Raw genomic sequence first — 13,860 nt, forward strand, 5'->3', positions numbered from 1 at the left:
CAGTTGACTGAACAAAATCCTTGCAAAATCTAAGGATTTCCAAGTTAACGAAATTTGCTTACCTAATGGTAACTTTACTTCTTCTGATAAAGAAGTTTTAGAACGTTTATTCAATCCACACTTTGCCGAATGTGTGGACATAGCTTCTACGGATGAACCAAATGTCTTTTCACGTATTTATGAGTCTTTGGCTTATCGCATTATCGTAGCTACTGAATCGATTCAATGGGCACTTGATAGTTTTGCTCCTTGCATATCTCTAGGAGCAGATGAGATTTATCCTGTTCTGCTCCAGAGGGATTTGAGTATATCATCAGATTCTGGCGTGATATTTCTGTGATGTTTATCCCGAAAGGAGTGCCTGCATCGTATCAATAAGCGAAGAGTTTTAGAACAATCAGTCTGACCTATTTTCTTCTGAAATGTAAGGAACGCATTATAGATCATCACATCATCTTTTTGGCATCGAGATTAATGTGACTGATCAGGTAAAGTATGTTGGAGTCGTTCTAGATTCCAAACTTTCTTGGACACCTCCCATTGGTCTTCGGTCAATGCCGATGAAGCTTTGGTACAACGTGGGCCTCAAACCCAACTATATCAAATGGATTTACACAATAATTGTTCGACCAATTTTGGCATATAGATGTCTTGTGTTGGTGGCAAAAGGATGAAGTGGGAACAATCCATTCAAAAGTGGGTCATCTCCAGACGATGTGCTTGATGGCGATATGTGGTGCGTTCTCTACGACTCCCACGGCAGCGCTCGAGGCTCTTTTCGACGTGCTACCACTACACATACATCTTAAACAAGAAGCACTTTCTTGCTCTTACCGTTTATGGGTACTGGATCTACTGGAGAAAAATCCAGTGAACCGTAGGGGAAGTGGTGGTAAAATGAACACCGTGCCTTTTTACGGAGAAAAAACTAATTTCGATGATTTTTTATCACGCACGGACGATTTAGAACATAAATCTGACTGTTCGAGTTGATACGTAGGTCAATTGAAGTGAAAATATCAATGAAAACTAAGATTTTAGAAAAACACGTTTGAAAATTAGAACTGACGTAACTTTTAGCTTACAAGACTTGAGGTTTTTTAGTGAGGTGAATATCGTTATGATATGATGTCAAATCTGATACCTTTAGATTTCTTTTTGAATGGGTTACAATCATTAGTGGATGTATTTTCGATGAGGCAATGATAATTTTCAGAAATATTTGTTTTGCTCACGTTTTTTGCAAGGTGTTCGTTTTACCACCAACCGCTGTTCATTTTACCCACATAGTGCAGGCAAAATGAACATTTGCATCGCTTTTTGATAGCGATGAAAATATGTGAAAATTTAGCTATTTTAGTCTGAATCCATGTCGCTGCTATAGATTACATTCCCATTTTTGATGTTGTGCGATAGAACTATACAAATTTCTCGTTTTTCTATTAGAAACAATATGTTTACCTTAAGGTGTTCATTTTACCACCCCTTCCCCTAGATCTACACACACTTCGTTGTTTCCACTTTTGGTGAATTGGGACAAAATTGTCCATGCTCCAAATGATCTCACAATTGCTTGTAATTTTCCTTACAGGACATTTACCACAAAATTCCCTTCACGGAAAGCGTCCACTCTTGGCTATTTGGAAAGAAGTATATCAAACATGAAGAGACGTATCGAAGGAGCAGTTGATTTTATGACCACCTTGGATACTGGGAGTTGTTTATCCTCTATCAACTAGTGAAAATTTAATCATTAATAAACCAACCTTGCTACTGAGCACACGTCTTTCTCTAAAGGTTATGGGCCCAGTAGCGTCTGGCCGTTGAAGATCAATTCAATTCAAGTTTGTGAAAATTGTTACGGATTTACGGAGAAGACGGAAGGATGTCGAGTGCAGCCAAAGTAGGAATTGTTCAGTTTGCTGGCGAAGGATACGACGTATGGAAGTTCCGGGTAGAAACGCAGTTGTCGGCCCATGGCGTAAAGGAAATGATCACGAAGGATGAACCCACGGAACAACAGCAGCGGGAAGCTTTTCGGGAAAAGGACGAAAAAGCGAAGGCGCTTCTGGTGGCATACATCGCTGATTCTCACTTGGAGTACGTGCGCGACAAGAACACTGCAAAGGAAATGTGGAACTCCCTGGCAAGTACGTTCGCGAAGAAGGGTTTTGCGGCGCAAACCTATATTCGAAGATCTCTGGCAACGCTGAAGATGGAAGAAGGAACACCGTTAATGGACCATTTCCGCCGATTTGATGAATTAGTTCGACAGTTGAAGGGAGCTGGAGCTACTATTTCGGAATTGGATGCCGTGAGCCAGCTGTTCATTTCGATACCATCGTCGTATGATGTAGTAACAACGGCTATGGAGAACCTGGAAGATGATCAGTTAAAGATGGACACGGTGAAGGCGCGTTTGTTAGCCGAAGAGCAGAAGCGATCGGGAAGAGACTGCGGTTTCAAGGTCAATGGTGTTTCGGATGGATCAAGTTCAGCGTTAGCAGCGAAGCCTTTGAGAAGCAAGGAGAGGAACTCGGAGAAAAGTAAGTTTCAAGGAAAATGCTTTATTTGCGGAGAAGTGGGACACAAAAAGTTCGCATGTCCGAAGATCAAGAATCGGCGCGACAAGGCTCAAGTGGCGACCATTCCGGTGGATAGAGAAATTGCATTAGTACTATCTCAGGAAGAAAGAAAGGATCTGAACGAGGAATTGAAAATCGAATGGATCCTGGATTCGGGAGCAAGTCGTCATATGGCGTATAACGAAGAGCTGTTCCAAGATTTCAAGGAGTTCGATAATCCGCTGGTGATTGAAAGTGCGAAGAAAGGTGAGAAGCTAATCGCTACGAAAGAAGGCACAGTGAAAGGAAAGGTGGCTGGTAATGGACTGACGCTGTCCTTCGGAAACGTGCTATGTGTGAAGAATTTGAAATTCAATTTGCTGTCGTTATCGCGTTTGCTGAAATCCGGTGTGAAGGTCGAATTCAAGCCAGATCGAGCAGTTCTATCGAAAGATGGTGAAATTATAGCCGTGGCGATGTTACGTGGAAGCCTATTCTATTTGAAGATGAACTGTCTGGCGCCTGGCTCGGCAATGCTTGCGAAAGGAACCGAAGGTGAGCTGCAGTTATGGCACAAACGATTTGGACACTTAAGCTACAAGAACATTCGACGCCTGAAGCAGTACGAGATGGTTGATGGACTAGGTGAAGTCAGCAATGAGGGAGGATTTTGTGAACCCTGCGCGGAAAGCAAAATGATCCGGATGCCGTTCAACAAGACTCGACCGAGAACAACAAGACCTTTGGAGCGTGTTCATACAGATGTCTGTGGCCAGATTACACCGAAGACGGCAGATGGGTATCAGTATTTCGTGTCATTTATCGACGACTATACCCATTTTGCTGTGGTTTATCTGATGAAGCGTAAGGATCAAGTTTTCGAGTACTTCAAGGTATATGAAGCCATGGCGACGGCGAAGTTTGGATTGAAGATTGCCAACTTAAGATGTGACCTTGGAAGAGAATATTTTTCGAACGAGCAGAATGCGTATTATACGAAGCAAGGAATCCAAGTGGAATCAACGGTTGGCTACACCCCTCAACACAACGGAGTGGCAGAAAGGTTCAATAGAACAATTGCGGAAAAAATGAGAGCAATGCTTGCAGAATCCGGAGCACCGAAGACGATGTGGGGAGAAGCAGTATTGAACGCGGTGTATGTAACAAATCGAAGTCCTACTGATGCACTGAAAAGCAATACCACTCCCGCTGAATGTTGGCATGGTGAGAAACCGGATGTTGGAAAGCTGAGAGTATTTGGAAGTCTGTCATTTGCATGGATTCCGAAACAAAAAAGAAGCAAATTGGATGCAACTGGTCTGCGAAGTGTGATGCTCGGTTATGCACCGACTGGTTATCGCCTGTGGAATCTAAAAACCAGAAAAATGTTTGTGGCCAGAGATGTGAAATTCGATGAGACAAGTTTTCCGTTCAAGACACCGGAGAAAGAAATGCCTTCAAATTTGGTTATTCCGGAAGTTATCCCTGCTCCTGAACCGGTCGAGGTAGAAGATGTGCTACAAACTGTTGAAGCTGAGAACGATGCTACGAATGACGATAGTCCAGTGGTTTCAAGCGCTGATGAAGATGAATTTGAGGACACTGCTGATAACATCAGTGAAGAAAATGCATCAGCGCTCCCACCACAATTGAATAATGGGAACATCTGTGAGGAGATTGTTCCGAGGTCTAGTGGTCGGGAGCGCAGGACCCCAGGTTGGTTTACTGACTTTATTGCTCCATATAGGGCGCTTTCTGCTGCTGATGAATCCCAACAGGTACCCACGTGCTACGCTGAGGTCGACGGGCATCCGAACGAGTTAGAATGTAGGAAGGCAATCGATGACGAGCTGAGGTCCTTGGAGAAAAATCAAACCTGGACGATGGTGAGGTGTCCTGATGCGGTGAAACCTGTACCAAGTAAATGGGTGTTCACATTGAAGACTGATGCTGATGGGAATCCTGTGCGCTACAAAGCCCGTTTGGTTGCCAAGGGGTACCTGCAGCGGAAGCACATCGATTATGAAGCGACATTTGCACCAGTGGCCAAACTTTCGACTATAAGGACAATTTTGGCTGTCGCGACAAATCGGGACCTGAAGGTTCACCAAATGGACGTAAAAACGGCGTTTTTAAATGGCATTCTACAAGAGACGGTGCACATGCGAGTTCCAGAGGGGGTATGCAGTCAGCCTAATGAAGTATGCTTGTTGAAGAAATCCCTGTACGGCCTCAAGCAATCGCCTCGCTGTTGGAACGGTAGGTTTAATGAAGTTCTAGTGAACATGGGATTTGTTCGTTCCCGCCATGGCTACTGTGTATATGTTCGTGGACAAGGAAGGCAGATCGTCTACATCGTGATTTACGTGGATGATTTACTTGTGGTTGCTGGAGATATCCGGACGATAAACGAAATCAAGATGAGACTGAAACAAGAATTCGAGATGACAGATATGAACGAACTCCATCATTTTCTGGGCATCAAGATAGAACGAGATGAAGATGGTGCTATGCATTTTTCCCAAGAAGCACTGATTCGGAAGATACTGATGCGGTTTGGAATGGACAATTGTAAACCTGTCAATACACCTGCTGAAACGAAGCTGCAACTTTGCCTATCGACTGAAGGTTGTAGCCATCCATATCGAGAACTAATTGGCAGCCTAATGTTCCTGATGCTGGGATCAAGACCAAACCTGTGCTTCATTGTGGGTTATTTAGCACGATTCCAAGATGCTGCAGGAGAAGAACACTGGAGGCACGCTAAGCGAGTGCTACGTTACCTTCAGGCTACCAAGGACATGAAGCTGACTTTCAAGAGGAACCTGCATGAACCACCAATCAAAGTATTTGTAGATGCTGATTATGCAAGTGATGAGCTGGATCGCAAATGTGTGTCTGGATTCCTTATTAAGGTATTTGGCTGTACAACCGTTTGGTCATCGAAGAAGCAGCGTACAGTAGCTATGTCGTCAACAGAAGCTGAATATATTGCGATGAGTTCTTCAATTAGTGAAACCATTTGGCTCAGTGGACTTTTGGCGGACCTGAGAGAATCAAAACTGTATCCTGTACCAATTCACGAGGATAATCAAGGTGCTATTGCTATGGCAGAGAAGGAAGAAACAAAACGCGTCAAGCATATTGATGTCAAGTTTCACTTCATCCGAGAAGCTGTTGCAGAACGAAAAGTAAAGCTCGTGTATGTACCAACCCAGAGGCAGGAGGCGGACATTCTTACAAAGCTGTTACCTGCTCCAGCACTAATTACATTGCGATCAAAGATTGGATTAGAGACCATCAACTGAGAGGGGGTGAAGAGACGTATCGAAGGAGCAGTTGATTTTATGACCACCTTGGATACTGGGAGTTGTTTATCCTCTATCAACTAGTGAAAATTTAATCATTAATAAACCAACCTTGCTACTGAGCACACGTCTTTCTCTAAAAAACAATATAGTATGTTTTACTGGTGGCTCCCTTCTTGAAAGTAGAGCTGGTGCTGGTGTATATTCTCGCAAGCTAAAGCTAAATCAGCTTTACTCACTTGGTAGACACTGCACCGTTTTTTTCAGGCAGAAATACCATCAGCAGCGTTGCCAACCTTCCAGATTTGTCTGGAATATTCCAGATTTTTGAGGTTCCATTTTACAAAAATCTGGAAGATCCAGATAATTTTTTGGTGAATTTGTAAGGTTTTGTAAATAATTTGTAAGGTTCTCCATATACGACATATTGGATCCAGACTTTTCCAGACAAATTTTCAAAATCTTCCAGACTTTTGAAAAATCGACTTGGCATCCCTGACCATCAGTGCATCAGTACCCGGTCGTGTTCCTGTACCCCGCTCACACTGAAAAGAAGTAAGTTTAAACAAAATAAATTTGTGAATTTCAGCCGTTAACCATTTCTAATCGAGGTATCAAAGCATAATGTGAACATTTTGTTTTGTATTTACTCAAGTAATCTTACTTTTTATGCTCGTGAGCGGGCTGCTGGAACATGAACGGCTACTGGTGCTTTGACGGTATTTGCTTTTGTGTGGAGTGCAATCAGCACTTCAACAGCGCGTAATGGGAAAAGTCATATATTTCTGTTCAAATTATCAGGCTGCTATAAGAGTTCTTGCTTCGGCCATCGAAGCTTGTTATCGCATGTCGAACTCAAATTGAGAAACTGAACTCAGTTAACTCTGTAAACCTTGTATGAGTACCTGGCCATTCTTCCATAGCTGGGAATTAATAGGCTGATGAGCAGGCTCGATAGAAACTCCTCTGCGAGGCAAAGAGGAGGCGATTTTGCCGTTTTTCTGAGAAAAAAATAAACTCAAAATTTTCAACACAGATCCTCAAGCGATTCGAGTGAGAGTGCAGAAAAATGTAAGGATTTTTTCAGACACTCTCTCTCTCTCGTTGCGATGCTCACCATCACTCACACTTCAAACGAACTCTCGAGTCTGTCGCCCGAACAGACAGTCCTCGGGGAGTTGTGAGAGCACCCTTTTTTGATGGAATTTAACTCGGTTTTTTTTTTGTGCTGCATCTTCCTCGCTCATTTTTCGTTGCCTCGCTGCTTAGCATTTTTTGGCTCCCTCGCAAAGAGGCACAGGCAGCACGCTGCTCTAGAGTATGTCACCGAACTCTGATGATGTTGAGGAGAATTATCAAGCCTGCTGATGAGCTTGCTCGCTATTCCGATTTCGAAGTGCTGGGTAAAGCTTCAAATAAATTCTTGAGCGGCAACTCAGCACAAGATTTTTCCTCTTGAAGGGACCCTATCCCTATTTCATCCCATATTTCCCAAATCTCCCAATTGGCGGGGAACGTGCCTTTGCAGCCGGCCTTCTGATACCTGAAACCATCTCATATACTTGAAAACGACTTTTGAAATTTGTATGGAGTTTCAAATAAATACTTTTAGTTAGATTTAACTACCTACTTCAAGGTATTTAGTTTTCTGGGCAATGTATGTCATTCGAGACATAGGTTTTTTGGGAAAATGATACATTCTGGGCAACATTTTTTGGGGGAATGATTTTCTGGGCAATAAAATAAAGTAGAAAGTAATAGGACGAAATACTGCAATAATAGGACAAACCAAGAGTTTTCGTTTTATGTCAAAAAGATAAAGAGTAGTTCCAACACTCCACATTGTAAAATATGACAATATTAAGGTTTTTGGTCACTGAAACACGAATTCAATTTCAGTACCGTGCAAAGGACGGATACCTTACTTTATTGAGTATTTTTTGTTTGATTTTCAGTATCATTTTTATATTGCAATAAAGAAATCGATCCCGAGTCCCATAAGAATTTAGACATCATCCTATTCATAAAATCATGAGCAGGGTTATTACTTCATTCTCGGTAAATTTCTGACACAGGGCAAAATTCTTTTAAAATTCCGGACATCATTTTCTTAGTTCAGAACAACGTTTTAGTGGAATCATTGGATAAATTCTAAACACCCACGGAATCCTTTGAAGGGTGCTCAACATCCACATTGTTTATTAGAAATTGGTTGATTATACTGTGTCATGATGGTTTAAAATTACATTTTCCCACAAAAAGTGATCCTTAGTTGATTCATAACTGTGGGGTGACTATTGATGCCATTACTCCAGAACACTTGTGGTTGATGGTTAGCAATCCGATAGCTTCATTTTACCCATTGCGATTCATCTATTAATTGCAAAATATATGCGGACAAGCCGTCCGTAGAACCCATCATCAACAAGACCAAAAATAATTACTTCCTCATTATAAACTCAGTACTTTTTGACACGGGTCCACATCACCTTAGGCATACGCTAGAATTATGGAATTCTCAAGAAAAAAATTCTCGTTGTCCGCTTGTCACTTTGTTTCGCCTGCAACATAAAAACACTCACCTCCTTCTTGTACGGAGCCTCGAGCATCTCTTCGACGTCGAAATCTTCGGGCCCTGCTGCCGTCGACGCCATCTTGTCCGAAATGCGCTTTTGGTGCTGCTGATAATCCGCTTCGGAAAATTCACTTTTCATACCGTTTCCCCCAACCGTGAGCGGAAAATTTCACGCAACGTAAGCTCTGCTGGCTTTCGCGCACAGAATTACGATATTTCTGGCACTAACGATTAAGGTTTTTCAGGGTTTTTAATCAAATTTTAGCACCTCGAAAGTTTACCTCGTTCACTTTTGTTGAGAGACGATTTCTGGAATGTTTCTTCGCTCTGCTTTCCTCCCATTCGCAGTGTTCGGGTGTTCGCCGCTAGCGTTATGAAGGCGCTGCGTGCTGCTGAACGAGTAACGCTTTGAAATGTCACTTTCGGCGTTCCCAGTCTCTGTGCGTTTATTTATAACTCAATCTCGATCACGCTCGGAAGCGAACAAATTTCCCTCAAAACTTTGTACTGATTTTAGCCAAGAAAACCATGTTTGATAACGAAAATTTCAACGTTTTTCGTGATGGTGATGCAGTGAAGGAAAAGCAAAAGGTTAACCGGACGAAGCTTCCCCGGAGGGCCAAGAATTTCAGGTAATTTCACAATTCTATGTCGCCTCCTTCAGAGGCAATGATTGGCCATTGACGTGCATACAGTGACTCAATTTCATATTTGTGCAGCACGCTGTTTTCATATCAAAACGAGTTTTGAGTAATGGAATTTTCTCAGAATCTAAAGCAGTTTTATTATAAGTAGATTTGGGCAATATTTCTTCTATACGAAAGACAATCACACTTATTAACTGAGAGCGTTCTTTATTAATATATTAATATATATGATCCTGAAATTTGAAATAAAATATTGTTTTTATTCAATAACATAATTCTGTGTTCTTGCGCCCAATTTTCCCGCTGTTCTCTTGTTTCGCAGCAAAGAGCAGCTCCAGCTGGCTCTCCGAAAGAAGAAAGAATGCAATGCAAAGGCCCAAAAAATTGTGGAAACTCTGCTGGATCCGGTCGACGATGTGGACCAATTTCTAGTGATGGTAAATTGCTCAGGAGTATAAATCATTTATGTGCAGCAAATTATCGAAACGATTTCTTCCAGCTTCGAGACATAAATCAGAGTCATTTCGATGATGTTGTTCAGGAAAGAGCCATTCAAAAAATCTGCGGTTATCCACTTTGTTTGAACGAGTTAGTCAAGTAAGTATCAAGACACATATCCGCCCAGGACGTACCATACAAAATACTCTTCCCTATTATTTCAGCATCCCGCAGCAAAAGTACGTTATCTCGCTTTCCAACAAAAAAGTCTACGATATCACCGAGCGTAAAAACTTCTGCAGTGGCGACTGCTACAAAGCTTCCAACTTCGTTAAAGAACAGATGTTAACAAGCCCACTATGGCTCCGGGATCAGGAAGACATACCGGAATTTCGATTGCTCAACACTCCTTCGCAGGCGTCTCTCAGCGTGCAGACGACGACGACGACGGTCACCAAAATTGAGATTTCACAGGAGCCAACCGTTGAGATTAATATCGATGAGCTTCGGATTGTGGAGAAGACGTACCCCGCGAGTTCTTCCAAGGGGGACCAAAACGATGGGGGTCGCCGTAGTATACAGGAAGGTAGTGAAGTTGACCTGTCTATCAGGGAAAGTGAGTCATCTGGCAACTCCAATGAAGCCGATGAAAAAGATTCACTTAGTGATTGTATTAAAAAATGTCTCTGAAAAATGACTGAACATTATATTCTATTTTATCATAAAAATACTATTGTGTTATTTACTAATTTGTGTTAAATAATAAGATTTTCTCTTTATCAGTATCATTTTTTACATTTACATTTCTAAAACGTCCAATTACAATTCTATTAGCAATTTTCCTAAATTTCAGTCCATCTGCTCTAGTGGAGGACTGCTTTGATCAAAATTTGGTTTAAAATTTGAACAATGCACCGAACAATTGTTGTTCAGGTAAGTTTATTTAATTACATTAAATTTATTTTTTTTACGTTAGCCGACGTACCGCGTAAAAAACCGCGAGTTTATTATATCCAGCAGTATGCGGCGACGCCATCTTTTCGAATCCAACATGTTTTGAGCAACCGTTGGATACTCAAATCAGAGCTGCCAGATGATTTGATAGAAAATCTGTATCCACCCGGTTAGAAAATCTGTGTCCCATACAAAAAAACCTGTGTCCATACAAAAATTGTTGAAAGAAAATCTGTGTTCCATACAAATTGAACCTGTGTCAGAATAATAAAATCTGTGTAATACAGATAAATCTGTATATGTGGCAGCCCTGACTCAAATGCATTTCAATAGGCCTTTTCATGTGACAGGTCCGTCTATGCATTTGTTTACATCGGTGGAGGACCGGTGCATACACGAGGCTGTCATTTTCATAGAAGAACTGTCAAAGCAATGTGATGGATTTTACTAAGGTGGCGCAGATCATTGATGCGTACCACTAGTTCTCTCTTTCATTCTCCCGCTGTTCTTATGCAGCGCAAATAGTGACGTCACTATTTGCGCTGCATAAGAACAGCGGGAGAATGAAAGAGAGAACTAGTGGCACGCATCAATGATCTGCGCCACCTTAGTAAAATCCATCACATTGCTGTCAAAGAGCTCCCCGATCAGCTGTTTTTGAACGTCATGTGAATAGGCCTATGCGGATAATCAAATGATCTTGACTGCTGTCAAATCCATTAGGTGGGATTGGGGTTGCCATATACGTGATTATATCTATAGATCGTTGCACGCTTGACCTAACCTCGAAACTCCATATAAAAAAATGTCAACAATTCCAGCAGTGAGTGTCAAAGAGCAGGACAGTCAATTGAGCGTGATGAAAGAGGGACAGAGAAGGAGAATTTTTCGTGACGTCACCATGCACTCTTCTATTGTACAGGCTGTGTAGGGCGTGTGGCTTTTTCCGGACGTGTGAAATGGTTCGTGACATTACTAGATCTAGTACGTTCTGCATAGATTTTCAATTACGATCCGCGAGATGGCTCTCTTGTCTGCAAAAAGTTGTCAACTCACATAATGACGTCACTGATCAAAACATTCGGCGTTTAGTCTTCAATGCTGGAAACTCCAGTTCATATCATAGTGTTATTCAATTATTTATCATCAAAATAGTGACATTGATAAAGATCCAAGTTTTCCTCATTTAATACTATATTTACATTTTGTGTTCACTAGGTTACAAAGTGCGAAACACCTACTAAAAACTTGGATTATTTCGAAACTGGTAAGTCTTCCTTGATAAGGTACAAAGATTTTACGAATTTTAGAATAGGAGAGGGTGGAGTTACATGAGCATCCTAATCTATATGGAAGAACAATGTAAGTCCGAGATGAATCAGCCCAGGGCTGAAAATGTCGATGATAAAGATATAAAAATAAAAACAATGTAAGCATTCCCCATTAAACATTTGACAGATCAACAGCCGACTAAATTTGTTGAAAAGTCGATCGATTGTTGCACCGACGCTTATGAAAGATTAACACAGGGATCAACCGAATATCACCCGATTTAATAGGGTGGGCCGACTTAATCCTACTAAATAGGTGGATAAATCGGTATTTTAAGTAAAATCCAAGTAAGTTGACCTACTAAACACCAGATTTCGTCGGCCACCCGATTTAATCTGGCGATTAGTCAGTTGATCGCTGTGTTAAACTTCCATAAGCGTCGGTGCAACAATCGACCGATTTTTCAACCAATTTAGTCGGCTGTTGAACTGTCAAATGTTTAATGGGGTTTGTTGAGTAAGTAGAGACAAGATAGATCAGTGTCATTTTGAAAAGGAATTTTTTATTTATTATTTTTTTTTGACAAAAAATGACAAACGTGTAGCTACTTGAATTATACGTCTTCTTCTTCTTTCTGGCGTTACGTCCCAACTGGGACAAAGCCTGCTTTTCAGATTAGTGTTCTTATGAGCACTTCCACAGTTATTAACTGAGAGCTTTCTTTGCCGATTGACCATTTTTGCATGTGTATATCGTGTGGCAGGTACGATGATACTCTATGCCCTGGGAATCGAGAAAATTTCCTTTACGAAAAGATCCTCGACCAGTGGGATTCGAACCCACGAACCTCAGCATGGTCATGCTGAATAGCTGCGCGTTTACCGCTACGGCTATCTGGCCCCAATACGAATTATACGTGTAGGTTTTATTTCTTACTTGTAAAAATTATAATGTAAAATCTATTTAAAACATTGAACCACAAAAAAAAACAATCAGGCTTCTGATCCAACCGCAGGCTATAGTCCATTTTACGAGACGTTTTTGAACAGCTGATCGTTTATTTTATCAGGGTGTCTACTACCTGGAAAAACCTGGAATTATCAGGGAACTTTATTCAACCTGGAAAAACCAGAAATTCTCAAGGAAATTCTATCACAATCAGGGAAACTATGTTGGGGCAGTAAATCATGATATAATATGTTCACGACCTAGGTTTTTTTTGCGTCAAAACCCAGAAAAATATATTTAGTCGAAAAAAAAATTCGGCTGCGCCACTATTTGAGCTGTTCAGTGAGGATCCTTTTGAGTATGAAATTTTATCAACTTAAGCTAAGTAAGCTGTTTCGCTCAAGAAAATTAAAGAAATTCCTTGACTGAAAGGGTCAAGAAATTTCCTACAGAGAGCCCCCTTTGAAGTGACAATTCTTCTCAACTGCGTACTGCGATCAGAAAAAAGTGATTTTCTTGACCATTTCTTGGGAGAAATTTTCCACGCATCGAGATAGGCAATTCCTTTTCTTGTCAGTAGCAAACCGGCCTTTACCAAAGAAATTTTGTTTTTGTCAATATCTCTATACTTTATAAGTAAAGGATTAACATATCTAGGGCTGGTAGCAGGGTCTCAGGTAGCATGGTCCTTTTTAGAGACCATTTTTATGCAGATCTTTAAAAAGTTTTTTTATTTTTGATAAAAGATCTATGAAGCCTCTATTTTCACCGAAATGGTCTCTCAAGTCACTTTTTTCCGTTCCTTGTGTGCAGATAATTATGATGCAAAATGTCTTCTCACATTTCTCGAGAACAGCTTCAGGAATTATCCTAGTGGTTTCTTCAGAGGTTCCATCTGGAATAATAATATCTGGAACTAATATAGAGTCTTCTCTAGAAATCCGTCAAAAAATTCCTCTACCAATTCTTTCAACAATTTTTCAATCGATGCTTACAGGCATTTTTTTCCAGAATTTGCTTCAGGAAATCCTTGAGCACTTCAACGTTACTACTTCCAGTAATTTTCTCAGAGATTACTTTGAATAATTTTCCAAAGACTTTCCTAGGACTTCCTCCAGATATTTTTTCATTTAATTTTTAACTTAAATTGTAAC

General features: G+C 41.0%; 3 protein-coding genes across 4 annotated transcripts in view; 2 read left to right on the top strand and 1 right to left on the bottom strand.

Annotated features, from left to right (window-relative positions):
* Nucleotides 1-8,779, bottom strand: part of LOC5565857 (RNA-binding protein 39) — a 28,846-nt gene extending 20,067 nt beyond the window's left edge. The window contains exon 1 of the mRNA XM_021847950.1: nt 8,455-8,779. Within this exon, the coding sequence (XP_021703642.1) occupies nt 8,455-8,586 (132 nt within the window). The 5' untranslated portion in view covers nt 8,587-8,779. The remainder of the gene's footprint in view (nt 1-8,454) is intronic.
* Nucleotides 8,780-8,880: 101 nt separating this feature from the next.
* LOC5565858 (putative RNA polymerase II subunit B1 CTD phosphatase RPAP2 homolog) lies at nt 8,881-10,311 on the top strand. The gene is made up of 4 exons (XM_001650175.2): nt 8,881-9,079; nt 9,417-9,531; nt 9,594-9,691; nt 9,757-10,311. The coding sequence occupies exons 1-4, from the start codon at nt 8,976-8,978 to the stop codon at nt 10,220-10,222; spliced, it is 783 nt and encodes a 260-aa protein (XP_001650225.1). The 5' UTR covers nt 8,881-8,975; the 3' UTR covers nt 10,223-10,311.
* A 1,234-nt stretch (nt 10,312-11,545) lies between these two features.
* The window catches only part of LOC5565834, a 29,646-nt gene continuing 27,331 nt past the window's right edge, over nt 11,546-13,860 (top strand). For both annotated transcript variants that reach the window (XM_021847951.1, XM_021847952.1), the window contains exon 1: nt 11,546-11,753. The gene's annotated coding sequence lies outside the window, so the exon portion shown is untranslated. The remainder of the gene's footprint in view (nt 11,754-13,860) is intronic.

Source organism: Aedes aegypti, chromosome 2, assembly GCF_002204515.2.
Source record: "Aedes aegypti strain LVP_AGWG chromosome 2, AaegL5.0 Primary Assembly, whole genome shotgun sequence".
Lineage (NCBI taxonomy): Eukaryota > Metazoa > Arthropoda > Insecta > Diptera > Culicidae > Aedes > Aedes aegypti.